We start from the raw sequence: 27,745 nt of genomic DNA, 5'->3' as shown, positions 1-27,745 counted from the left end.
TGATGTCCAAGGACACCATAAAGTCCCCTTCTTCCAGGTTCGCTATCACTGCTCTGAGTGACTCCATTTTGAACTTGAACTTCTTTATGTACAGGTTCAAGGACTTCAGATTTAGAATAGGTCTTACCGAGCCGTCCGGCTTCGGTACCACAAATAGAGTGGAATAATACCCCTTTCCCTGTTGTAGAAGAGGTACCTTGACTATCACCTGCTGAGAGTACAGCTTGTGAATGGCTTCCAAAACCGTCTCCCTTTCGGAGGGGGACGTTGGTAAAGCAGACTTCAGGAAACGGCGAGGCGGATCTGTCTCTAGTTCCAACCTGTACCCCTGAGATATTATCTGCAGGATCCAGGGATCTACCTGCGAGTGAGCCCACTGCGCGCTGAAATTCTTGAGACGACCGCCCACCGTCCCCGAGTCCGCTTGAGAAGCCCCAGCGTCATGCTGAGGCTTTTGTAGAAGCGGAGGAGGGCTTCTGTTCCTGGGAAGGAGCTGCCTGTTGGTGTCTCTTCCCCCTTCCTCTGCCTCGTGGCAGATATGAATATCCCTTTGCTCTCTTGTTTTTAAAGGAACGAAAGGGCTGCGGTTGAAAAGTCGGTGTCTTTTTCTGTTGGGGAGTAGCTTGAGGTAAAAAGGTGGATTTCCCGGCTGTAGCCGTGGCCACCAAATCTGATAGACCGACTCCAAATAACTCCTCCCCTTTATACGGCAAAACTTCCATATGCCGTTTTGAGTCCGCATCGCCTGACCACTGTCGCGTCCATAAACTTCTTCTGGCCGAAATGGACATAGCACTTACCCGTGATGCCAGTGTGCAGATATCCCTCTGTGCATCACGCATATAAAGAAATGCATCCTTTATTTGCTCTAAAGACAGTAAAACATTGTCCCTATCCAGGGTATCAATATTTTCAATCAGGGACTCTGACCAAACTACTCCAGCACTGCACATCCAGGCTGACGCTATAGCTGGTCGTAGTATAACACCTGTATGTGTGTATATACTTTTTTGGATATGTTCCATCCTCCTATCTGTTGGATCTTTAAGTGCGGCCGTCTCAGGAGAGGGTAACGCCACTTGTTTAGATAAGCGTGTGAGCGCCTTATCCACCCTAGGAGGTGTTTCCCAGCGCGCCCTAACCTCTGACGGGAAAGGGTATAAAGCTAATAACTTCTTTGAAATTAGCATCTTTTTATCGGGGGCAACCCACGCTTCATCACATACATCATTTAGTTCTTCTGATTCAGGAAAAACTATAGGTAGTTTTTTCACACCCCACATAATACCCTGTTTAGTGGTACCTGTAGTATCAGCTAAATGTAACTCCTCCTTCATTGCCAAAATCATATAACGTGTGGCCCTACTGGAAAATACGGTTGATTCGTCACCGTCGCCACTGGAATCAGTGCCTGTGTCTGGGTCTGTGTCGACCGACTGAGGCAAAGGGCGTTTTACAGCCCCTGACGGTGTTTGAGGCGCCTGGACAGGCACTAACTGATTGTCCGGCCGTCTCATGTCGTCAAACGACTGCTTTAGCGTGTTGACACTATCCCGTAATTCCATAAATAAAGGCATCCATTCTGGTGTCGACCCCCTAGGAGGTGACATCCCCATATTTGGCAATTGCTCCGCCTCCACACCAATATCGTCCTCATACATGTCGACACACACGTACCGACACACAGCAGACACACAGGGAATGCTCTTAACGAAGACAGGACCCCACTAGCCCTTTGGGGAGACAGAGGGAGAGTTTGCCAGCACACACCAAAAGCGCTATATATGACAGGGATAGCCTTATAATAAGTGCTCCCTGTATAGCTGCTTTTATAATATAATTTTTGCCACTATTTTGCCCCCCCTCTCTTGTTTTACCCTGTTTCTGTAGTGCAGTGCAGGGGAGAGACCTGGGAGCCGTCCTGACCAGCGGAGCTGTGTAAGGAAAATGGCGCTGTGTGCTGAGGAGATAGGCCCCGCCCCTTTTCCGGCGGGCTCGTCTCCCGCTCTTTAGTGTATTCTGGCAGGGGTTAAATATCTCCATATAGCCCCGGAGGCTATATGTGAGGTATTTTTTAGCCAAATAGGTTTTCATTTGCCTCCCAGGGCGCTCCCCTCCCAGCGCCCTGCACCCTCAGTGACTGCCGTGTGAAGTGTGCTGAGAGGAAAATGGCGCACAGCTGCAGTGCTGTGCGCTACCTTTAGAAGACTGAGGAGTCTTCTGCCGCCGATTCTGGACCTCTTCATGTTTCAGCATCTGCAAGGGGGCCGGCGGCGAGGCTCCGGTGACCATCCAGGCTGTACCTGTGATCGTCCCTCTGGAGCTGATGTCCAGTAGCCAAGAAGCCAATCCATCCTGCACGCAGGTGAGTTCACTTCTTCTCCCCTAAGTCCCTCGTTGCAGTGATCCTGTTGCCAGCAGGACTCACTGTAAAATAAAAAACCTAAGCTAAACTTTCTCTAAGCAGCTCTTTAGGAGAGCCACCTAGATTGCACCCTTCTCGGCCGGGCACAAAAATCTAACTGGCTTGGAGGAGGGTCATAGGGGGAGGAGCCAGTGCACACCACCTGATCGGAAAGCTTTACTTTTGTGCCCTGTCTCCTGCGGAGCCGCTATTCCCCATGGTCCTTTCAGGAACCCCAGCATCCACTAGGACGATAGAGAAAAAAGAGGTGCACCAAGGTCGCTGGATGGCTAAGCTAAGCGACCCAAGTGGCCGACACAAACACCTGGCCCGTCTATGAGTGGCACTGCAGTTTTCTAGCGAGAGGATGAGTGCTTCCATCCTCATGTGAAGCTGAACCACTAGCCATGAACATAGGCCAGGCCCTCAGCCGTTCCTTGCCACTCCGTGTCGTAAATGGCACATTGGCAAGTTTACGCTTCTCCTCAGACGATTTTGATTTAGATTTTTGGGTAATTTTACTGAACTTTATTTTTTTGGATTTTACATGCTCTCTACTATGGCATTGGTCATCGGCCTTGGCAGACGACGTTGATGGCATTTCATCGTCTCGGCCATGACTAGTGGCAGCAGCTTCAGCACGAGGTGGAAGTGGATCTTGATCTTTCCCTATTTTACCCTCCACATTTTTGTTCTCCATTTTTTTAATGTGTGGAATTATATGCCAGTAATATATCAATAGCAATGGCTTACTACTATATATACTGCGCACAAAAACTTAAATGCACCACAGGTATGGATGGCTAGTATACTTGACGACACAGAGGTAGGTAGAGCAGTGGCCTATTGTACCGTACTGCTATATATTATATACTGGTGGTCAGCAAAATGATGCACTGTCCTACTACTACATATATACTGCGCACAAAAACTGAAATGCACCACAGGTATGGATGGATAGTATACTTGACGACACAGAGGTAGGTAGAGCAGTGGCCTACTGTACTGCTATATATTATATACTGGTGGTCAGCAAAATTATGCACTGTCCTACTAATATATATATATATATATATATATATATATATATATATATATATATATATATATATATATATATATATATATATATATATATATATACATACACTGCGCACAAAAACTTAAAATGCACCACAGGTATGGATGGATATTTGCAGCACAAATATATAGATATTTGCAGCACACTGAGCACAGATATGGAGCATTTTTCAGGCAGAGAACGTATAATACTGGTGGTCACTGGTCAGCAAAACACTGCACTGGGAGGGGGGGGGGGGGGGGGGGGGGTTCGGATTACGAGGAATCGAACCCGATCATCACTATGCAAAACTACAGCTTCTTATTCAAAATGATGAAATCTGGTGTCTGTGCCCGCTTTACCACCGTTTTCATGCCCAAATGCTTGTTGGTCAAGGCAAATTGCAAGTGGGTGATATGTAAGTGACCAACCTGTTTGAGTTTCAAGTGTCAAATCTGTTGACCAACGCTGTTTAACCCTTGCACAGCTACAGCTTCTTATTCAAAATGATGAAATCTGGTGTCTGTGCCCGCTTTACCACCATTTCCATGCCCAAATGCTTGTTGGTCAATGTAAATTGCATGTGGGTGATATGTAAGTGACCACCCTGTGTGGGTTTCAAGTGTCAAATCTGTTGACCAACGCTGTTTAACCCTTGCAGAACTACAGCTTCTTATTCAAAATTATGAAATCTGGTGTCTGTGCCCGCTTTACCACCATTTTCATGCCCAAATGCTTGTTGGTCAAGTCAAATTGCATGTGGGTGATATGCAAGTGACCACCCTGTGTGGGTTTCAAGTGTCAAATCTTTTGACCAACGCTGTTTAACCCTTGCACAACTACAGCTTCTTATTCAAAATGATGATTTCTGGTGTCTGTGCCCGCTTTACCACCGTTTTCATGCCCAAATGCTTGTTGGTCAAGGCAACTTGCAAGTGGGTGATATGTAAGTGACCACCCTGTGTGGGTTTCAAGTGTCAAATCTGTTGACCAACGCTGTTTAACCCTTGCACAGCTACAGCTTCTTATTCAAAATGATGATTTCTGGTGTCTGTGCCCGCTTTACCACCATTTTCATGCCCAAATGCTTGTTGGTCAAGGCAAATTGCAAGTGGGTGATATGTAAATGACCACCCTGTGTGAGTTTCTAGTGTCAAATCTTTTGACTAACGCTGTTTAACCCTTGCACAGCTACAGCTTCTTATTCAAAATTATGAAATCTGGTGTCTGTGCCCGCTTTACCACCATTTTCATGCCCAAATGCTTGTTGGTCAAGTCAAATTGCATGTGGGTGATATGCAAGTGACCACCCTGTGTAGGTTTCAAGTGTCAAATCTGTTGACCAACGCTGTTTAACCCTTGCACAGCTACAGCTTCTTATTCAAAATGATGATTTCTGGTGTCTGTGCCCGCTTTACCTACGTTTTCATGCCCAAATGCTTGTTGGTCAAGGCAAATTGCAAGTGGGTGATATGTAAGTGACCACCCTGTGTGAGATTCAAGTATCAAATCTTTTGACCAACGCTGTTTAACCCTTGCAGAACTACAGCTTCTTATTCAAAATGATGAAATCTGGTGTCTGTGCCCGCTTTACCACCATTTTCATGCCCAAATGCTTGTTGGTCAAGGCAAATTGCATGTGGGTGATATGCAAGTGACCACCCTGTGTGGGTTTCAAGTGTCAAATCTGTTGACCAACGCTATTTAACCCTTGCACAGCTACAGCTTCTTATTCAAAATGATGAAATCTGGTGTCTGTGCCCGTTTTACCACCATTTTCATGCCCAAATGCTTGTTGGTCAAGGCAACTTGCAAGTGGGTGATATGTAAGTGACCACCCTGTGTGAGTTTCAAGTGTCAAATCTTTTGACCAACGCTGTATAACCCCCTGCACAGCTACAGCTTCTTATTCAAAATGATGATTTCTGGTGTCTGTGCCCGCTTTACCACCATTTTCATGCCCAAATGCTTGTTGGTCAAGACAAACTGCAAGTGGGTGACATGTAAGTGACCAACCTGTTTGAGTTTCAAGTGTCAAATCTGTTGACCAACGCTGTTTAACCCTTGCACAGCTACAGCTTCTTATTCAAAATGATGATTTCTGGTGTCTGTGCCCGCTTTACCACCGTTTTCATGCCCAAATGCTTGTTGGTCAAGGCAAATTGCAAGTGGGTGATATGTAAGTGACCACCCTGTGTGAGTTTCAAGTATCAAATCTTTTGACCAACGCTGTTTAACCCTTGCAAAACTACAGCTTCTTATTCAAAATGATGAAATCTGGTGTCTGTGCCCGCTTTACCACCATTTTCATGCCCAAATGCTTGTTGGTCAAGGCAAGTTGCATGTGGGTGATATGCAAGTGACCACCCTGTGTGGGTTTCAAGTGTAAAATCTGTTGACCAACGCTGTTTAACCCTTGCACAGCTACAGCTTCTTATTCAAAATGATGATTTCTGGTGTCTATGCCCGCTTTACCACCATTTTCATGCCTAAATCATTTTTGTTTAATGCAAAATGTCATGTAAATTGGTGTAAGGGACACTATTTGAAGTTTATGCAATGTTAACTTAGTGATCTATCCTTATTTATTTTATTTTAATATAATAATTTCTGAATAAGCGAATAAGAAGCTGGAGCCGAATAAGAAGTGAATAAGAAGCTGGCCGAATAAGAAGCTAACTTCAGCCTCGTGATTAAACCCAGGTAAAATAAAGGCTTGAATTAAGCCAGCCACAGAACATGTGTAATTCACTAGTGTCCTAGTTTAAAGGGATAGTATGGTAAGCCCACACACACAGTGTATATATATTATTATTTTTTTTGCTCATAGGTACTCGTCCTGTAATGAGAAATTGATGATCCCTACTCTCATGACTGTATATATAATATCGTCAGGATTTAGCAACCTGTGACTCGAGTCTAACTGCTAAAGTGCTACTACTGGTCCCAGCATTCCGAGGCCAGGCAGTTGGATAAGGCGTACTCACAATTGTCACACACCATCCTCTCTCAGTCTCCGCTCTTCACTCCTGGCAGCTGAGGGCTGTAAACAAGAGGCGCTTCCTGTAACGACACTTCCGCTGCCCTCTTTGAGCTGCTGCACGTCACATGATCCAGGACGGGAATCTGATTGGTTGCCGGCAGCGCCGCTAGGGTACAGGTGAGGCGGGAGGTGGCGGCGACCGGACAGGTGAGGAGTCGCTCAGGTTACCGGCTTCCCGCCGCTTGGTGCCTCGCTCCCGGTCAGCTCTTCCCACCGACAGTGACCGTTTTCTGTGTTGACCACATGGTGTGAGCTGACCTGGGAATGATGTCCGTATCTGACTCAGATGTGCTATGCATTGGTGCTTGGGAAGTTGGGAAACCAATACTCATACATTACGGCTCTTATGCACCGTAATGTATGATATGGCTGTATATGCTGTGTGCTACTGTGCTGTAGTGCAGCGTGGCTGTATACGCGGCGCCTAGCTACTGTACTGTAGTACAGTGTGACTGTATGTGCAGCTTTGGCTGTATGCGCAGTGCCTAACTACTGTAGAGTAGCGTGGCTGTATGCGCAGTGCCTAACTACTGTAGTACAGTGTGACTGTGTGTGCAGTGTGGCTGTATGTGCAGTGCCTAACTACTGTAGTGTGGCTGTATGCGCAGTGCCTAACTATTGTAGTACAGTGTGACTGTATGTGCAGCGTGGCTGTATGTGCAGTGCCTAACTAGTGTAGTGTGGCTGTATGCGTAGTGCCTAACTACTGTAGTACAGTGTGACTATGTGCAGCGTGGCTGTATGTGCAGTGCCTAACTAGTGTAGTGTGGCTGTATGTGCAGTGCCTAACTACTGTAGTACAGTGTGACTATGTGCAGCGTGGCTGTATGTGCAGCGCCTAACTACTGTAGTGCAGCGTGGCTGTATGTGCAGCGCCTAGCTACTGTAGTGCAGCGTGGCTGTATGTGCAGCGCCTAGCTACTGTAGTGCAGCGTGGCTGTATGTGCAGCGCCTAGCTACTGTAGTGCAGTGTGGCTGTATGTGCAGCGCCTAGCTACTGTAGTGCAGCGTGGCTGTATGTGCAGCGCCTAGCTACTGTAGTGCAGCGTGGCTGTATGTGCAGCGCCTAGCTACTGTAGTGCAGCGTGGCTGTATGTGCAGCGCCTAGCTACTGTAGTGCAGCGTGGCTGTACGTGCAGCGCCTAGCTACTGTAGTGCAGCGTGGCTGTATGCGCAGCGCCTAGCTACTGTAGTGCAGTGTGGCTGTATGTGCAGCGCCTAGCTACTGTAGTGCAGCGTGGCTGTATGTGCAGCGCCTAGCTACTGTAGTGCAGCGTGGCTGTATGTGCAGCGCCTAGCTACTGTAGTGCAGCGTGGCTGTATGTGCAGCGCCTAGCTACTGTAGTGCAGCGTGGCTGTACGTGCAGCGCCTAGCTACTGTAGTGCAGCGTGGCTGTATGCGCAGCGCCTAGCTACTGTAGTGCAGTGTGGCTGTATGTGCAGCGCCTAGCTACTGTAGTGCAGCGTGGCTGTATGTGCAGCGCCTAGCTACTGTAGTGCAGCGTGGCTGTATGTGCAGCGCCTAGCTACTGTAGTGCAGCGTGGCTGTATGTGCAGCGCCTAGCTACTGTAGTGCAGCGTGGCTGTATGTGCAGCGCCTAGCTACTGTAGTACAGTGTGACTGCATGTGCAACGCCTAGCTACTGTAGTGCAGCGTGGCTGTACGTGCAGCGCCTAGCTACTGTAGTGCAGCGTGGCTGTATGTGCAGCGCCTAGCTACTGTAGTACAGTGTGACTGCATGTGCAACGCCTAGCTACTGTAGTGCAGTGTGGCTTTATACACTACATATAAATGTCAGTGTATGTATAGATTCTGCTGGCATACAGTATATCTATTACGTAATGATGTCCTATAAAGATAATTTGATCAGTGAAATATGGAGTAGTAAACCGATGACTACCTCCATGTCTTTCAAATCTCCTCCCAATACATCTCAAAGTAGTTGACTAATTGTTTGCTTTGGCTGATTTATCTTCCTCACAGGGGCATGCATATTATTGCTGTTATTGTACTCACCGTGACCTTGGTGAGGTTACACTCCCCTCTAATAGTCTGTAGCAGTAGTGAGGGAGGCTGGGCGTGGTGTTTATATTCCACATGTGTGCATAGAGATATACATTTAAAACAAATGGCTGTCACTCTAGAATTTAATAAAATGCAGAAAGACTTGTCTTTATCACAAGCAAGCATTATTTCTCGGGGTGTTTGTGCTAAATACAAATCTGTATTTTTCTAAATGCAAAAAAATGTTTTTGCCTTTCTTGTTAGGATACTCCCTGGTTTTAAAGTTTGGTTTCTGGAAGTTTGTATCCCTGGAAATGCCCTTTCCTATTCTATACTAGTATATTGGATGCAGCATTTGCCAGGTTGAGAGGTCACTCCCCTCCCTCTACACCAGGGATGGGGAACCTTCGGCTCTCCAGCTGTTGTTGAACTACACATACCAGCATGCCTTGCAACAATTTTGCTATTTGGACATGCAAAAACTGTTGCAGGGCATGCTGGGATGTGTAGTTCAACAACAGCTGGAGGGCCGAAGGTTCCCCATCCCTGCTCTACACTTAACCTGGCTGTGACCTCTTTGAGCAATTTCCTGGATGATGGCCTTGATGTGTATTGCCCCTTACTGCACTTTGGCAGTTAGATATGTGATCTAGCTTCCACTGCTGTATAGATATTGAATGCAAAGCTCAGCCACCATTCATTTCTATTGTCAATTCAACGTTTATATCTGTTGAAGAGGAACACTGATCAGAAAAACTGTCTGAATGGTGGTTTGTGCACCAGTGTCCTCGAGAGCTCTCGCTCTGCGTGAATTGCATAAATACACCAGTGATGCAGTATAGAGTGCCTGCAATCTATAATAATGCGTGTGTGTACTGAATGTGACGCACACATTCAGCATATCAAGCAGTGTCATCTGTCTGGTGCCAGAGAACAGACGTCAGTGAATCTTTCAAAGTAAGGTGGATGATGAGGCTGCACACCAGATCCCATGCAAAACCACTTCAATGTCGACGTTTCAGGGATTATCTTTCAAGATGAGTTCTGATCAGTTTTCGGGAAGGGGGACCGATAATAATAATAATAATAATTTTATTTATATAGCGCTCTTTCTCCAACAGGACTCAAGGCGCTTTACAGACATCAAAAACAATGCACATGATACAGAGGATTTGAGTAATACAACAATAGACAAGCAACACAGACATAAAAGAAAAATCTTAAGTCCACAGAAAGCATAACGCAGGATTGGTGCAGGCATTTTGGGTAATAACTTCCAAGGGTTGTATATTCCACCCTTATAGGTACCAAGTGCAGCAGCCATCTTGGGCGCTAAGCGTAGGATTACCCAGGGTGGAATAGTCTACCCCTAGAAGAGATGACACAAAATGGGGGTGATTTCAGAGTCCTACAGTTTAGAGTAGGGTTCCAACAAAACCACAAGGTCCATGTATTTTTCATCCCATCCACAAGTGTACCATATGGGGCAGCCATGTTGGGCGCACTTTGAAGGTTACACTGTGGGAGTTGAGCCATACAAGGGCCAAGTTCATATATGGGAAAACTGATGCTTATGTAGTAGTATGATGTACCCTGCATGTAGGGCACAATGGAAAGGTGTGCAATCAGTGGAGGTAAACATTACAGGAAAAACACATGGTGGGTTGGAAGCGAGCAATGGAGAGAAAAAAAAAACACAATAGCAGGTAACTAGTGGCAGAAGTAGGAGTGGGATAACATTTTGGAGGAGGAGAGGAACAATGGAGATTGTACCTAACCCTGCTAAATTAGGTTTCTGCCCAATTATGCTTACATACTAATTTTCTCTAACGTCCTGATGCTGGGGACTCCGTAAGGACCATGGGGATAAACGGGCTCCGCAGGAGACATGGGCACTTTAAGAAAGACTTTGGATCTGGGTGTGCACTGGCTCCTCCCTCTATGTCCCTCCTCCAGACCTCAGTTTGATACTGTGCCCAGAGGAGCTGGGTGCTTTTCAGTGAGCTCTTCTGAGTTTACTGATAGAAAGTATTTTGTTAGGTTTTTTTATTTTCAGGGAGCTCTGCTGGCAAATAGACTCCCTGCATCGAGGGACTGAGGGGAGAGAAGCAGCCCTACTCTCTGAAGTTAGGTCCTGCTTCTTAGGCTACTGGACACCATTAGCTCCAGAGGGATTGGTATGCAGGATCTCACCCTCGCCGTCCGTCCCAGAGCCGCGCCGCCGTCCCCCTCGCAGAGCCGGAAGATAGAAGCCGGGTGAGTATGAGAAGAAAAGAAGACTTCATAGGCGGCAGAAGACTTCATGATCTTCACTAGAGGTAACGCACAGCACTGCAGCTGCGCGCCATTGCTCCACACACCTCACATACTCCGGTCACTGTAAGGGCGCAGGGGGGGGGGGGGGGGGGGGCACGCCCTGGGCAGCATTTGGGACCTCATGTTGGCAAAAGTACACATATATACAGCTGGGCACTGTATATATGTATGAGCCCCCGCCAAAATTACTGTATAGGCGGGACAGAAGCCCGCCGTCGAGGGGGCGGGGCTTCTCCCTCAGCACTCACCAGCGCCATTTTTTCTCCACAGCACCGCTGAGAGGAAGCTCCCCGGACTCTCCCCTGCTGATACACGGTAGAAGAGGATTGAAAAGAGAGGGGGGGCACATAATTAGGCACAAAAACTATACATACAGCAGCTACTGGGTTAACATTAAGTTACTGTGTTATTCATGGGATATTATAGCGCTGGGGTGTGTGCTGGCATACTCTCTCTCTGTCTCTCCAAAGGGCCTTGTGGGGGAACTGTCTTCAGAAAGGACATTCCCTGTGTATGTGTGGTGTGTCGGTACGCTTGTGTCGACATGTCTGATGAGGAAGGCTATGTGGGAGAGGAGCGGGAGCAAATGAATGTGGTGTCTCCGCCGACGGTGACGACACCTGATGGGATGGATATGTGGAAGGTTTTAAATGATAATGTTAATTCCTTGCATAGAAGATTTGACAAGGCTGATACATTGGGACAGTCAGGGTCTCAACCCGTGCCTGACCCTCTGTCGCAGGGACCGCCAGGGTCTCATAAGCGCCCACTATCCCAAATTGTTGACACAGATACCGACATGGATTCTGACTCCAGTGTCGATTACGATGATGCAAAGTTACAGCCAAAATTGGCTAAATCCCTTCGATATATGATTATAGCAATAAAGGATGTTTTGCACATCACAGAGGAATCCCCTGTCCCTGACACGAGGGTGTATATGTATAAGGGAAAGAAGCCTGAGGTAACTTTTCCCCCCGCACACAAACTGAATGAGTTATGTGAAAAAGCTTGGGAATCTCCAGATAAGAAAATGCAGATTTCCAAACGGATTCTTATGGCGTATCCTTTCCCGCCAACGGATAGGCTACGATGGGAATCCTCCCCTAGGGTGGACAAAGCTTTAACACGCTTATCCAAAAAGGTAGCCCTGCCGTCCCAGGATACGGCTACCCTCAAAGATGCTGCTGACCGCAAACAGGTTGTTACCCTGAAGTCCATTTATACACATTCAGGTACCTTACTAAGACCGGCAATTGCGTCGGCCTGGGTGTGTAGTGCTGTAGCGGCATGGACGGATACCTTATCTGAGGAATTGGATACCCTAGATAAGGATACTGTATTATTGACGCTGTCCTATATATGAGAGATGCTCAAAGAGACATTAGTCTACTGGGTTCTAGAATAAACGCTATGTCGATTTCTGCCAGAAGGGTCCTGTGGACTTGGCAATGGACAGGTGATGCCGACTCAAAAAGGCATATGGAGGTTTTACCTTACAGGGGTGAGGAATTGTTCGGGCAAGGTCTCTCGGACCTGGTCTCCACAGCTACAGCTGGAAAGTCAAATTTTAGCCTTATGTTCCCTCACAGCCTAAGAGAGCACCGCATTATCAAATGCAGTCCTTTCGTTCACAAAGAAACAAGAAAGTCCGAGGTGCGTCCTTTCTTGCCAGAGGTAGGGGCAGAGGAAAGAAGCTGCACAACACAGCTAGTTCCCAGGAACAGAAGTCCTCACCGACCTCTGCAAAATCCTCCGCATGACGCTGGGGCTCCACTGGCGGAGTCGGGCCCGGGGAGGGCACGTCTTCGGAATTTCAGCCACATGTGGGTTCACTCCCAAGTGGATCCTTGGGCAATAGAAATTGTGTCTCGGGGTTACAAGCTGGAATTCGAAGAGGTGCCTCCTCGCCTGTATTTCAAATCGGCCCTACCATCTTCCCCCCCAAGAGAGGAAAATAGTGTTAAACGCAATACAAAAATTGTATCTTCAGCAGGTGGTGGTCAAGGTTCCCCTCCTTCAACAGGGAAGGGGTTATTATTCGACCATGTTTGTAGTCCCGAAACCGGACGGTTCGGTCAGACCCATATTGAATTTAAAATCTCTGAACCTATACTTGAAAAGGTTCAAGTTCAAGATGGAATCGCTAAGAGCGGTCATCGCAAGCCTGGAAGGGGGGGATTTTATGGTGTCACTGGACATAAAGGATGCGTACCTTCATGTCCCCATTTATCCACCTCATCAGGCGTACCTAAGATTTGCGGTACAGGATTGTCATTACCAATTTCAGACGTTGCTGTTTGGTCTCTCAACGGCCCCGAGGATTTTCACCAAGGTAATGGCGGAAATGATGGTGCTCCTGCGGAAGCAAGGTGTCACAATTATCCCGTACTTGGACGATCTCCTCATAAAAGCGAGATCAAGAGAGCAGTTGCGGAACAGCGTATCTCTTTCACTGAAAGTGTTACAGCAACATGGCTGGATTCTCAATATTCCAAAGTCGCAGTTGGTTCCTACGACTCGTCTACCCTTCTTGGGCATGATTCTGGACACGGACCAGAAGAGGGTTTATCTCCCGATAGAGAAGGCCCAGGAACTCATGACTCTGGTCAAGAACCTATTGAAACCAAAACAGGTGTCAGTGCATCATTGCACTCGAGTCCTGGGAAAGATGGTGGCGTCATACGAGGCCATTCCCTTCGGCAAGTTCCATGCGAGGACTTTCCAATGGGACCTACTGGACAAGTGGTCCGGGTCACATCTTCAGATGCATCGGTTGATCACCCTGTCCCCCAGGGCCAGGGTGTCACTACTGTGGTGGCTGCAGAGTGCTCACCTTCTCGAGGGCCGCAGATTCGGCATTCAGGACTGGATCCTGGTGACCACGGACGCAAGCCTCCGATGTTGGGGAGCAGTCACACAGGGAAGAAATTTCTAGGGTCTTTGGTCAAGTCAAGAGACTTGTCTTCACATCAACATCCTGGAGCTAAGGGCCATATACAACGCCCTACGTCAAGCGGAGACCTTACTTCGCGACCGACCAGTTCTGATCCAGTCGGACAACATCACCGCAGTGGCTCATGTAAACCGCCAAGGCGGCACAAGGAGCAGAGTGGCAATGGCGGAAGCCACCAGGATTCTTCGCTGGGCGGAGAATTATGTAAGCACACTGTCAGCAGTGTTCATTCCGGGAGTGGACAACTGGGAAGCAGACTTCCTCAGCAGACACGACCTACACCCGGGAGAGTGGGGACTTCATCCAGAAGTCTTCGCACAGATTGTGAGTCGGTTGGAACTGCCACAGATAGACATGATGGCGTCCCGCCTCAACAAAAAGCTACAGAGGTATTGCGCCAGGTCAAGAGACCCTCAGGCAGTAGCGGTAGATGCCCTAGTGACACCGTGGGTGTTCCGGTCAGTCTATGTATTTCCTCCTCTTCCTCTCATACCAAAGGTGTTGAGGATAATAAGAAGAAAAGGAGTGAGAACAATCCTCATTGTTCCAGATTGGCCAAGACGGACCTGGTATCCAGATCTGCAGGAACTGCTCACAGAAGATCCGTGGCCTCTTCCTCTAAGACAGGACCTGTTGCAACAGGGACCCTGTCTGTTCCAAGACTTACCGCGGCTGCGTTTGACGGCATGGCGGTTGAACGCCGGATCCTAGCAGAAAAAGGCATTCCGGTTGAGGTTATCCCTACGCTGATAAAGGCTAGGAAGGAAGTAACAGCAAAACATTATCACCGTATATGGCGAAAATATGTTTCTGGGTGTGAGATCAAGAATGCTCCTACGGAAGAATTCCAACTGGGCCTTTTCCTTCACTTCCTACAAACTGGAGTGAATTTGGGCCTTAAATTAGGTTCCATTAAGGTCCAGATTTCGGCCCTATCCATTTTCTTTCAAAAAGAATTGGCTTCTCTCCCAGAAGTTCAGACTTTTGTAAAGGGAGTGCTGCATATTCAGCCTCCGGTGGCACCTTGGGATCTTAACGTGGTGTTAAGTTTCCTAAAGTCACACTGGTTTGAACCACTTAAAACGGTGGAGTTGAAATATCTCACGTGGAAGGTGGTCATGTTATTAGCCTTGGCTTCGGCTAGGCGAGTGTCTGAATTAGCGGCTTTGTCACATAAAAGCCCCTATTTGGTTTTCCATTTGGATAGAGCAGAATTGCGGACCCGTTCGCAATTTCTGCCAAAAGTGGTTTCATTTTTTCATATGAACCAACCTATTGTGGTGCCTGTGGCTACACGTGACTTGGAGGATTCCGAGTTACTTGATGTGGTCAGGGCTTTGAAAATTTATGTAGCCAGAACGGCTAGAGTCAGGAAAACTGAAGCGCTGTTTGTCCTGTATGCATCCAACAAGATTGGTGCCCCTGCTTCAAAGCAAACTATTGCTCGCTGGATTTGTAACACGATTCAGCAAGCGCATTCTACGGCTGGTTTGCCATTACCAAAATCGGTCAAGGCCCATTCCACTAGGAAGGTGGGCTCTTCCTGGGCGGCTGCCCGGGGGGTCTCGGCACTACAGCTGTGTTGAGCTGCTACTTGGTCGGGTTCAAACACTTTTGCAAAATTCTACAAGTTTGATACCCTGGCTGAGGAGGACCTCATGTTTGCTCAATCGGTGCTGCAGAGTCATCCGCACTCTCCCGCCCGTTTGGGAGCTTTGGTATAATCCCCATGGTCCTTACGGAGTCCCCAGCATCCTCTAGGACGTTAGAGAAAATAAGATTTTACTTACCGGTAAATCTATTTCTCGTAGTACGTAGAGGATGCTGGGCGCCCGTCCCATGTGCGGACTTCTTCTGCAATACTTGTATATAGTTATTGCTTCAATAAGGGTTATGTTATAGTTGCATCGGTCTTGAACTGATGATATGTTGTTTTCATACTGTTAACTGGGTAGTTATCACAAGTTATACGGTGTGATTGGTGTGGCTGGTATGAATCTTGCCCTTGGATTAACAAAATCCTTTCCTCGTACTGTCCATCTCCTCTGGGCACAGTTTCTCTAACTGAGGTCTGGAGGAGGGGCATAGAGGGAGGAGCCAGTGCACAACAGGAACTAAATTCTTTCTTAAAGTGCCCATGTCTCCTGCGGAGCCCGTCTATCCCCATGGTCCTTACGGAGTCCCCAGCATCCTCTACGGACTACGAGAAATAGATTTACCGGTATGTAAAATATTATTATTTCCAACACACTTTTCCTGCTGCATTGTGAAACCTAACAGTCTGAAGTAACACAGGAAATGATTGTCTTCTGATCTGCAGTGGTTTAATACAAAACCCTGTAAATGATGTTCTTGTTGCAGGAGTTTACATTGCAAGTACCACTACTTCTGGCCTTGCATTTATTTGCTGTTATATTGAATCAGTATAAAGAAAAATTCTGTAGGATATCTCTTTCATTGGGAATTACTCTGTATTTTTCCTAGATGTAACCTGCTAAAAATAATCCATATGTGACAACTCGTCCAAAGCAATCGATTGCTTTCCTTGTACAGTGTGAGTATATACAAGCTGCTGATCATGTATGGTGCAACTTAATGCTTCCAACCAACAATCTGCTAGCCACTGAACAAACAGATTGCCATGCCAGCCAAAAGTGGCCAATGGCTGTCAGGATTTAGTCCTTTTTTTTTATTTTTTTTTTATTAAAATCTTCTATTAGAGCAGTTGTTTATTATGTTTAGGGCCTCTATAGACACTGCAGGAAAATGTTCTTTCTCTGACGTCCTAAGTGGATGCTGGGGACTCCGTCAGGACCATGGGGGATTAGCGGCTCCGCAGGAGACAGGGCACAAAACTAAAGCTTTAGGATCAGGTGGTGTGTACTGGCTCCTCCCCCTATGACCCTCCTCCAAGCCTCAGTTAGGTTTTTGTGCCCGTCCGAGCAGGGTGCAATCTAGGTGGCTCTCTTAAGGAGCTGCTTAGAAAAAGTTTTTAGGTTTCTTATTTTCAGTGAGTCCTGCTGGCAACAGGCTCACTGCATCGAGGGACTTAGGGGAGAGAAGTTCAACTCACCTGCGTGCAGGATGGATTGGCTTCTTAGGCTACTGGACACCATTAGCTCCAGAGGGAGTCGGAACACAGGTCTCACCCTGGGGTTCGTCCCGGAGCCGCGCCGCCGACCCCCCTTGCAGATGCTGAAGATTGAAGGTCCAGAAACCGGCGGCAGAAGGCTTTTCAGTCTTCATGAAGGTAGCGCACAGCACTGCAGCTGTGCGCCATTGTTGTCACACACTTCACACCAACGGTCACGGAGGGTGCAGGGCGTTGCTGGGGGCGCCCTGGGCAGCAATGTATAATACCTTATTCTGGCTAAAAATACATCACATATAGCCCCTGGAGGCTATATGGATGTATTTAACCCCTGCCAGGTCTCAGAAAAACGGGAGAAGAAGCCCGCCGAAAAGGGGGCGGGGCCTATTCTCCTCAGCACACAGCGCCATTTTCCCTCACAGAAATGCTGGTGGGAAGGCTCCCAGGCTCTCCCCTGCACTGCACTACAGAAACAGGGTTAAAACAGAGAGGGGGGGCACTTATTTGGCGATATGTATATATATATTAAAATGCTATAAGGGAAAAACACTTATATAAAGGTTGTCCCTGTATAATATAGCGTTTTTGGTGTGTGCTGGCAAACTCTCCCTCTGTCTCCCCAAAGGGCTAGTGGGGTCCTGTCCTCTATCAGAGCATTCCCTGTGTGTGTGCTGTGTGTCGGTACTTGTGTGTCGACATGTATGAGGACGATGTTGGTGAGGAGGCGGAGCAATTGCCGGTAATGGTGATGTCACTCTCTAGGGAGTCGACACCGGAATGGATGGCTTATTTAAGGAATTACGTGATAATGTCAACACGCTGCAAGGTCGGTTGACGACATGAGACGGCCGGCAAACCAATTAGTACCTGTCCAGGCGTCTAAAACACCGTCAGGGGCGTTAAAACGTCCTTTTTACCTCAGTCGGTCGACACAGACACGGACACTGACTCCAGTGTCGACGGTGAAGAAACAAACGTATTTTCCTTTAGGGCCACACGTTACTTGTTAAGGGCAATGAAGGAGATGTTACATATTTCTGATACTACAAGTACCACAAAAAAGGGTATTATGTGGAGTGTGAAAAAACTACATGTGGTTTTTCCTGAATCAGATAAATTAAATGAAGTGTGTGATGATGCGTGGGTTTCCCCCGATAGAAAATTATTGGCGGTATACCCTTTCCCGCCAGAAGTTATGGCGCGTTGGGAAACACACCTTAGGGTGGATAAGGCGCTCACACGCTTATAAAAAAAAAGTGGCGTTACCGTCTCCAGATACGGACGCCCTCAAGGAGCCAACTGATAGGAGGTTGGAAAATATCCTAAAAAGTATATACACACATACTGGTGTTATACTGCGACCAGCGATCGCCTCAGCCTGGATGGGCAGCGCTGGGGTGGCTTGGTCGGATTCCCTGACTGGAAATATTGATACCCTTGACAGGGACAGTATTTTATTGACTATAGAGCATTTAAAAGATGCATTTCTATATATGCGAAACTCTGGCATCAAGAGTAAGTGCGATGTCCATATCTGCCAGACGATGTTTATGGACACGACAGTGGTCAGGTGATGCAGATTCCAAACGGCACATGGAAGTATTGCCGTATAAAGGGGAGGAGTTATTTGGGGTCGGTCCATCGGACCTGGTGGCCACGGCAACAGCTAGAAAATCCACCTTTTTTACCCCAAGTCACATCTCAGCAGAAAAAGACATAGTCTTTTCAGCCTCAGTCCTTTCGTCCCCATAATATCTGCCCAGGGATAGAGGTAAGGGAAGAAGACTGCAGCAGGCAGCCCATTCCCAGGAACAGAAGCCTTCCACCGCTTCTGCCAAGTCCTCAGCATGACGCTGGGGCCGTACAAACAGGTGCGGTGGGGGGTCGTCTCAAGAGTTTCAGCACGCAGTGGGCTCACTCGCAAGTGGACCCCTGGATCCTACAAGTAGTATCCCAGGGGTACAGATTGGAAATTCGAGACGTCTCCCCCTCGCAAGTTCCTGAAGTTTGCTTTACCAACGTCTACCTCCGACAGGGAGGCAGTATTGGAAACAATTCACAAGCTGTATTCCCAGCAGGTGATAATCAAAGTACCCCTCCTACAACAAGTAAAGGGGTATTATTCCACACTATATTGTGGTACTGAAGCCAGACGGCTCGGTGAGACCTATTCTAAATGGAGTCACTCAGAGCAGTGATAGCGAACCAGGAAGAAGGGGACTATATGGTGTCCCTGGACATCAAGGATGCTTACCTCCATGTCCAAATTTGCCCTTCTCACAAAGGGTACCTCAGGTTCGTGGTACAAAACTGTCACTATCGGTTTCAGACGCTGCCGTTTGGATTGTCCACGGCACCCCGGGTCTTTACCAAGGTAATGGCCGAAATGATGATTCTTCTTCAAAGAAAAGGCGTCTTAATTATCCCTTACTTGGACGATCTCCTGATAAGGGCAAGGTCCAGAGAACAGTTGGAGGTCTGAGTAGCACTATCTCAAGTAGTTCTACGACAGCACGGGTGGATTCTAAATATTCCAAAATCGCAGCTGTCTCCGACGACACGTCTGCTGTCCCTAGGGATGATTCTGGACACAGTCCAGAAAAAGGTGTTTCTCCCGGAGGAGAAAGCCAGGGAGTTATCCGAGCTAGTCAGGAACCTCCAAAAACCAGGAAAAGTGTCAGTGCATCATTGCACAAGGGTCCTGGGAAAAATGGTGGCTTCTTACGAAGCGATTCCATTCGGCAGATTTCACGCAAGAACTTTTCAGTGGGATCTGCTGGACAAATGGTCCGGATCGCATCTTCAGATGCATCAGCGGATAACCCTGTCTCCAAGGACAAGGGTGTCTCTTCTGTGGTGGCTGCAGAGTGCTCATCTACTAAAGGGCCACAGTTATGCATTCAGGACTGGGTCCTGGTGACCACGGATTCCAGCTTGAAAGGCTGGGGAGCAGTCACACAGGGAAAAAATTTCCAGGGAGTGTGATCAAGTCTGGGGACTTCTCTCCGCATAAATATACTGGAGCTAAGAGCAATTTACAATGCTCTAAGCTTAGCAAGACCTCTGCTTCAAGGTCAGCCGGTATTGATCCAGTGGGACAACATCACGGCAGTCGCCCACGTAAACAGACAGGGCGGCACAAGAAGCAGGAGGACAATGGCAGAAACTGCAAGGATTCTTCGCTGGGCGGAAAATCATGTGATAGCACTGTCAGCAGTTTTCATTCCGGGAGTGGACAACTGGGAAGCAGACTTCCTCTGCACGACCTCCACCCGGGAAAGTGGGGACTTCATCGAGAAGTTTTTTCCACATGATTGTGCACCGTTGGGAAAGACCAAAGGTGGACATGATGGCGTCCCGCCTGAACAAAAAACTGGACAGGTATTGCGCCAGGTCAAGAGACCCTCAGGCAATAGCTGTGGACGTTCTGGTAACACCAGGGGTGTACCAGTCGGTGTATGTGTTCCCTCCTCTGCTTCTCATACCAAAGGTACTGAGAATTATAAGACGTAGAGGAGTAAGAACTATACTCGTGGCTCCGGATGGGCCAAGAAGGACTTGGTACCCGGAACTTCAAGAGATGCTCACAGAGGACTCAGGGCCTCTGCCGATAAGAAGGGACTTGTTTCAGCAAGTACCATGTCTGTTCCAAGACTTACCGCGGCTGCGTTTGACGGCATGGCGGTTGAACGCCGGATCCTAAGGGAAAAAGGCATTCCAGAAGAGGTCATTCCTACCCTGGTCAAAGCCAGGAAGGAGGTGACCGCACAACATTATCACCACATGTGGCGAAAATATGTTGCGTGGTGTGAGGCCAGGAAGGCCCCACGAAGAAATTTCAACTCGGTCGATTCCTGCATTTCCTGCAAACAGGAGTGTCTATGGGCCTCAAATTGGGGTCCATTAAGGTTCAAATTTCGGCCCTGTCGATTTTCTTCCAGAAAGAATTGGCTTCAGTTCCTGGAGTCCAGAAATTTGACAAGGGAGTACTGCATATACAACCCCTTTTGTGCCTCCAGTGGCACTGTGGGATCTCAACGTAGTCCTGGGATTCCTCAAATCACGTTGGTTTAAACCGCTCAAATCTGTGGATTTGAAATATCTCACATGGAAAGTGACCATGATGTTGACCCTGGCCTCGGCCAGGCGAGTGTCAGAATTGGCGGCTTTGTCTCACAAAAGCCCATATCTGATTGTCCATTCGGACAGGGCAGAGCTGCGGACTCGTCCCCAGTTTCTCCCTAAGTTGGTGTCAGCGTTTCATCTGAACCAGCTTATTGTGGTACCTGCGGCTACTAGAGACTTGGAGGACTCCAAGTTGCTAGATGTTGTCAGGGCCCTGAAAATATAGATTTCCAGGACGGCTGAAGTCAGGAAAACTGATTTGCTGTTATCCTGTATGCACCCAAAAAACTGGGTGCTCTTGCTTCTAAGCAGACGATTGCTTGTTGAATGTGTAGTACAATTCAGCTTGCACATTCTGTGGCAGGACTGCCACAGCCAAAATATATAAATGCCCATTCCACAAGGAAGGTGGGCTCATCTTGGGCGACTGCCCGAGGGGTCTCGGCTTTACAACTTTGCCGAGCTGCTACTTGGTCAGGGGCACACCCTGGCTGAGGAGGACCTGGAGTTCTCTCACTCGGTGCTGCAGAGTCATCCGCACTCTCCCGCCCGTTTGGGAGCTTTGGTATAATCCCCATGGTCCTGACGGAGTCCCCAGCATCCACTTAGGACGTCAGAGAAAATAAGATTTTACTTACCGATAAATCTATTTCTCGTAGTCCGTAGTGGATGCTGGGCGCCCATCCCAAGTGCGGATTGTCTGCAATACTTGTACATAGTTGTTGTTACAAAAAAATCGGGTTGTTATTGTTGTGAGCCGTCTGTTCAGAGGCTCCTACGTTTGTCATACTGTTAACTGGGTTCAGATCACAAGTTATACGGTGTGATTGGTGTGGCTGGTATGAGTCTTACCCGGGATTCAATATCCTTCCTTATTGTGTACGCTCGTCCGGGCACAGTATCCTAACTGAGGCTTGGAGGAGGGTCATAGGGGGAGGAGCCAGTACACACCACCTGATCCTAAAGCTTTAGTTTTGTGCCCTGTCTCCTGCGGAGCCGCTAATCCCCCATGGTCCTGACGGAGTCCCCAGCATCCACTACGGACTACGAGAAATAGATTTATCGGTAAGTAAAATCTTATTTTCACTGTGATGCTAACAAATAGCTAATTGGAATTGGTGTCAGTGGTGGGTACTAGGCTTTTCCATAATAACTCCAGTTGGGCCTGTTTGGCAATACAGCCATATTTTACACATTATTATGGCCACAGTATACATTGCCAAATGTAAGGATTTGATCTATTATATAACGTGGTATGTTTATCTAATAGATGCCTGTTTGGGACTTTACAGCACCTCTTTGCTGGTGATGGTTATAACGGCTAAGCTGGATACACACTGGAGTGATCTTGGCCCGAGATTTAATTTCAGGTTGAACCGGAAACACATATTGCCTGGATCATTCAGCTTGTACACCCAACATGCGTGCTTTCCCGGTTGCATGTGATATCGGCTGGCTGTGCTACACGGCTAACTGGATGATATCGCATGTTGCGCCGTGCAAGGGATCATTCCGTCCTTCATTACATTGTTCTGATGTGCACCGTGGTAACGATTTGTCAGCTGCCACATTGCTCCAGTGTGTACACAGCTTTAAAGGGAGTTTACAGGAAAGCGCGCCTGCCCCCACAACAGACGCCATAACACTTTGATAGTCACCTAGCCACACCCACTTATCCCCAGAAGACACCACAACAGTCAGCAGTAATGGGACCCCACTGACCCTCCCATCGTAATAAGCACCCACTCACCTAACCATCCAACCAATTACATACCTTGCCCATCTTTTTCCCATCTCTGATAAAACTGGGGTTTTACATCGAGCTATACACACAGTGATGACTGCACTGCAGTGCTTTGTGGGACTGGACTTTTTCCCTGGTGACTGTCCTGTGGTGGGAACAGGTTGGATTGGGGATACAATGGCAGGGCGGGCAAGCTTGGGTTGGGATGCAGTGGTTTAGGACTAGACTGTGATGAAGGAATATTGCGCCCCACTCAAAAATGCCTGCCCTCTGTCTAAGCAGTGCACATACACAGCGCTGATAAAGAAGTGGAAAGAGAGAAAAGAAGGAACAGCAAAATAAAAAAGCAAAAAGGAGGAGAGAGCAAGATAATGGGGGCTGGGAAGCAACAGGGAAGAGGCATAGAGAGGGACTGGAGAGGGAGATGAGGGAGGAATGGGGTTAAAGCTCATAAAACCCTCAACAATGCCAGGCACAACAGGTAGCGACCCCATGCATGATGGGTCAAAAATACTAGAGTATAGGAAAAAAGGGATGATAGGACTTTGCGCTAATTCTGGAAAGATGTAATTTTGTTCCAAATAAAATATCCACACTCTCAAAGCCAATTTTTAAGGTGTAAAGTAGGATATTAACAATTTATTGGGACAAATACATAAAGTGCATCGTTTAGAAAAGCAGATATATGTTGTTAAAGTGCGCTTACTGATTGTAAACTTTAACACTCAGTACAAAAACAATAAACATATATGACATGAAACAATAAAAAGTGCATAACCACATACAAGTGCATAAAAAAATACATAAAGCTCCGTTTTTTTCGTACCCTCTAGGGCTAGTGGTGTGTGCCTGATGGTAGTGAAAAAGTCCATTAAGGCAAGTCAGTTCAGCATCACAGGCACGACTCGTTTCGGATCGTATGAGATCCTTTTTCAAGTGCATGGTTTGCTGAATCTTTTCAAAAAGATATTTATACCCTTAATCCGGATATGGTAACTGAAATTACGCTGTTTCTTTTTCCCGCGTCTACGTCCAAGCCGTCGTGGACGGAAGTGCGCGATTTGCGTTCCAGCATCTCCCTGAAATACGTGTACATGCGTTCCACTGTAAGTCACAGTCCTGCATCATCACTGCCGGAAGTGCGCGAGTTGCGTTCCAAATTCACCTGGAGACACATTTGTTTGGGTTTCACTAACGAACAGAATTGTTTCCAGACTTGTAATCGGGTGTATGATAGTAGATCTCCACGGATTATAATACAATCCATTACATACATTTACAAGAAGCTCCAAATTCCCCATTATCAAACTACCACGGTACTTTATGTTACAGCGCTGTCCATCCCTACTTTGGGAATAGGAGCGATTTGTTATCCATAATTTTCCGTCATGGTGGGCATATAAAATAGAAAAGTTAAAATATAATATTAAAAACAAATTATATAACAAATTGATACATTTAAAATTCATTATGTTAAAAACCATTTAAAGTCGAAATCAGCATTTAGACCCCCAGGAATCAAGCTATTCAACAAATATATTCATTTCATTTTTGGCTAGTCTAACCTCCACATCTTTGGATTTCCACGATTCATTTACTTGTTCCACACCTAAGAACCTCCTTAATGTGTTTCCGAACTATTATGAACTTTCTTAAAATGTTCTAAAATGTCACGCGGGAAAAAGAAACAGCGTAATTTCAGTTACCATATCCGGATTAAGGGTATAAATATCTTTTTGAAAAGATTCAGCAAACCATGCACTTGAAAAAGGATCTCATACGATCCGAAACGCGTCGTGCCTGTGATGCTGAACTGACCTTGATTGCTCCTAGAGACTCTCCAACAACCTGGGCAAAGCTAAGTTGTGTGTTGCTGAATTGCCTTAATGGACTTTATTTCACCACCATCAGGCACACACCACTAGCCCTAGAGGGTACGAAAAAAACGGAGCTTTATGTATTTTTTATGCACTTGTGTGTGGTTATGCACTTTTTATTGTCTCATGTCATATATGTTTATTGTTTTTGTACTGAGTGATCAAGTTTACAAGCAGTAAGCGCACTTTAACAACATATATCTGCTTTTCTAAACGATGCACTTTATGTATTTGTCCCAATAAATTGTTAATATCCTACTTTACACCTTAAAAATTGTTTTGAGAGTGTGGATATTTTATTTGGAACAAAATTAGATCTTTCTGGAATTAGCGCAAAGTCCTATAATCAGTTTTTCCCTATACTCTAGTTTTACAAGCTTTTAGTGTTTTGCTTGTTATAGATAATAAGGACTTGCTGCTCATCTTCCGGTTTTACTGCGCAAATCAACATATCTAAATTTTGTTTTATATTTGGGTCAAAAATACTAGTTTATATATTTGTGTTGCTCTATTTCCTCCTTGCACAGTCCAATGCAGGCATGTTTTGTAAATCTGAACTTTCCAATCCAAGTATTGGTAATGTGCTTTCTCTAACGTCCTAGTGGATGCTGGGGACTCCGAAAGGACCATGGGGAATAGCGGCTCCGCAGGAGACTGGGCACAAAGTAAAAGCTTTAGGACTAGCTGGTGTGCACTGGCTCCTCCCCCTATGACCCTCCTCCAAGCCTCAGTTAGATTTTGTGCCCGAACGAGAAGGGTGCAATCTAGGTGGCTCTCCTGAGCTGCTTAGAGTAAAAGTTAAATAGGTTTTTTATTTTCAGTGAGACCTGCTGGCAACAGGCTCACTGCATCGAGGGACTTAGGGGAGAGAAACGAACTCACCTGCGTGCAGAGTGGATTGGGTTTCTTAGGCTACTGGACATTAGCTCCAGAGGGACGATCACAGGCCCAGCCATGGATGGGTCCCGGAGCCGCGCCGCCGGCCCCCTTACAGATGCTGAAGCAAGAAGAGGTCCATAAATCGGCGGCAGAAGACTTTCCTGTCTTCATAAGGTAGCGCACAGCACTGCAGCTGTGCGCCATTGCTCTCAGCACACTTCACACTCCGGTCACTGAGGGTGCAGGACGCTGGGGGGGGGCGTCCTGGGAAGCAATGAATTTACCTTAGTTGGCGAAAAATACATCACATATAGCTCCTGGGCTATATGGATGTATTTAACCCCTGCCAGTTTTCCAGAAAAAAGCGGGAGAAGAGCCCGCCGTGAAGGGGGCGGGGCCTATCTCCTCAGCACACAGCGCCATTTTTCCCACACAGCTCCGCTGGTAGGAAGGCTCCCAGAATCTCCCCTGCATCCTGCAACTACAGAAACAGGGTAAAAAAGAGAGGGGGGCACTTATTTGGCAAAATAACAGATATAAGCAGCTATAAGGGATAGACACTTATTGTAAGGTTGTCCCTATACATATATAGCGCTCTGGTGTGTGCTGGCAAACTCTCCCTCTGTCTCCCCAAAGGGCTAAGTGGGTCCTGTCCTCTATCAGAGCATTCCCTGTGTGTGTGCTGGGTGTCGGTACGTGTGTGTCGACATGTATGAGGAGGAAAATGATGTGGAGGCGGAGCAATTGCCTATAATGGTGATGTCACCCCCTAGGGAGTCGACACCTGAATGGATGGCCGTAATTAAGGAATTACGTGACAGTGTCGGCACGTTACAGAAAACTGTTGACGACATGAGACAGCCGGCAGCTCAGTTAGTGCCTGTCCAGGCGTCTCAAACACCGTCAGGGGCTATTAAACGCCCATTACCTCAGTGGGTCGACACGGACCCAGACACTGACTCCAGTGTCGACGGTGAAGAAACAAACGTATTTTCCAGTAGGGCCACACGTTACATGATCACGGCAATGAAGGAGGTTTTGCACATCTCTGATGCTGCAAGTACCACAAAAAGGGGTATTATGTGGGGTGTGAAAAAACTACCCGTAGTTTTTCCTGAATCAGATGAATTGAATGAAGTGTGTGATGAAGCGTGGGTTACCCCCGACAGAAAACTGCTAATTTCTAAAAAATTATTGGCACTATATCCCTTCCCACCAGAGGTTAGGGCTCGTTGGGAAACACCCCCTAGGGTGGATAAGGCGCTCACACGCTTATCAAAACAAGTGGCGTTACCGTCTCCAGAAACGGCCGCCCTTAAGGAGCCAGCAGATAGGAGGCTGGAAAATATCCTTAAAAGTATATACACACATACTGGTGTTATACTGCGACCAGCAATCGCCTCAGCCTGGATGTGCAGTGCTGGGGTGGCTTGGTCGGATTCCCTGACTGAAAATATTGATACCCTGGACAGGGACAATATATTATTGACTATAGAGCATTTAAAGGATGCATTCCTATATATGCGAGATGCACAGAGAGACATTTGCACTCTGGCATCAAGAGTAAGTGCGATGTCCATTTCTGCCAGAAGAGGATTATGGACGCGACAGTGGTCAGGGGATGCGGATTCCAAACGGCATATGGAAGTATTGCCGTATAAAGGGGAGGAGTTATTTGGGGGCGGTCTATCGGACCTGGTGGCCACGGCAACGGCTGGGAAATCCACCTTTTTACCCCAAGTCACCTCGCAGCAGAAAAAGATACCGCCTTTTCAGGCTCAGTCCTTTCGTCCCCATAAGGGCAAGCGGGCAAAAGGCCACTCATATCTGCCCCGGGGCAGAGGAAGGGGAAAAAGACTACAACAGACAGCTTCTTCCCACGACCAGAAGCCCTCCCCCGCTTCTGCCAAGTCCTCAGCATGACGCTGGGGCCTTACAAGCGGACTCAGGCACGGTGGGGGCCCGTCTCAAGAATTTCAGCGCGCAGTGGGCTCACTCGCAAGTGGACCCCTGGATCCTGCAGGTAGTATCTCAGGGGTACAAATTGGAATTCGAGACGTCTCCCCCTCGCCGGTTCTTGAAGTCTGCTTTACCAACGTCTACCCCCGACAGGGAGGCGGAATTGGAAGCCATTCACAAGCTGTATTCCCAGCAAGTGATAATCAAGGTACCCCTCCTACAACAGGGAAAGGGGTATTACTCCACGCTGTTTGTGGTACCGAAGCCGGACGGCTCGGTGAGACCC

The 27,745-nt window shown here is 47.4% G+C and overlaps 2 protein-coding genes across 5 annotated transcripts in view; one reads left to right on the top strand and one right to left on the bottom strand.

Moving 5' to 3' along the window:
* CRIPT (CXXC repeat containing interactor of PDZ3 domain) overlaps positions 1-6,556 on the bottom strand; it is a 38,571-nt gene extending 32,015 nt beyond the window's left edge. The window contains exon 1 of the mRNA XM_063918389.1: positions 6,452-6,556. Within this exon, the coding sequence (XP_063774459.1) occupies positions 6,452-6,467 (16 nt within the window). The 5' untranslated portion in view covers positions 6,468-6,556. The remainder of the gene's footprint in view (positions 1-6,451) is intronic.
* The window catches only part of PIGF (phosphatidylinositol glycan anchor biosynthesis class F), a 75,075-nt gene continuing 53,819 nt past the window's right edge, over positions 6,490-27,745 (top strand). The window contains exons 1-2 of one of the 4 annotated variants that reach the window (XM_063918386.1): positions 6,490-6,624; positions 16,269-16,338. The gene's annotated coding sequence lies outside the window, so the exon portion shown is untranslated. Of the gene's footprint in view, positions 6,655-6,675; positions 6,777-16,268; positions 16,339-27,745 lie in introns of those variants that run through there. The other 3 variants (XM_063918384.1, XM_063918385.1, XM_063918387.1) reach the window with 3 other exon arrangements.

Source organism: Pseudophryne corroboree, chromosome 4 (genome assembly GCF_028390025.1).
Source record: "Pseudophryne corroboree isolate aPseCor3 chromosome 4, aPseCor3.hap2, whole genome shotgun sequence".
Taxonomy (NCBI): Eukaryota; Metazoa; Chordata; class Amphibia; order Anura; family Myobatrachidae; genus Pseudophryne; species Pseudophryne corroboree.
This window is presented reverse-complemented; position numbering and strand designations above follow the sequence as displayed.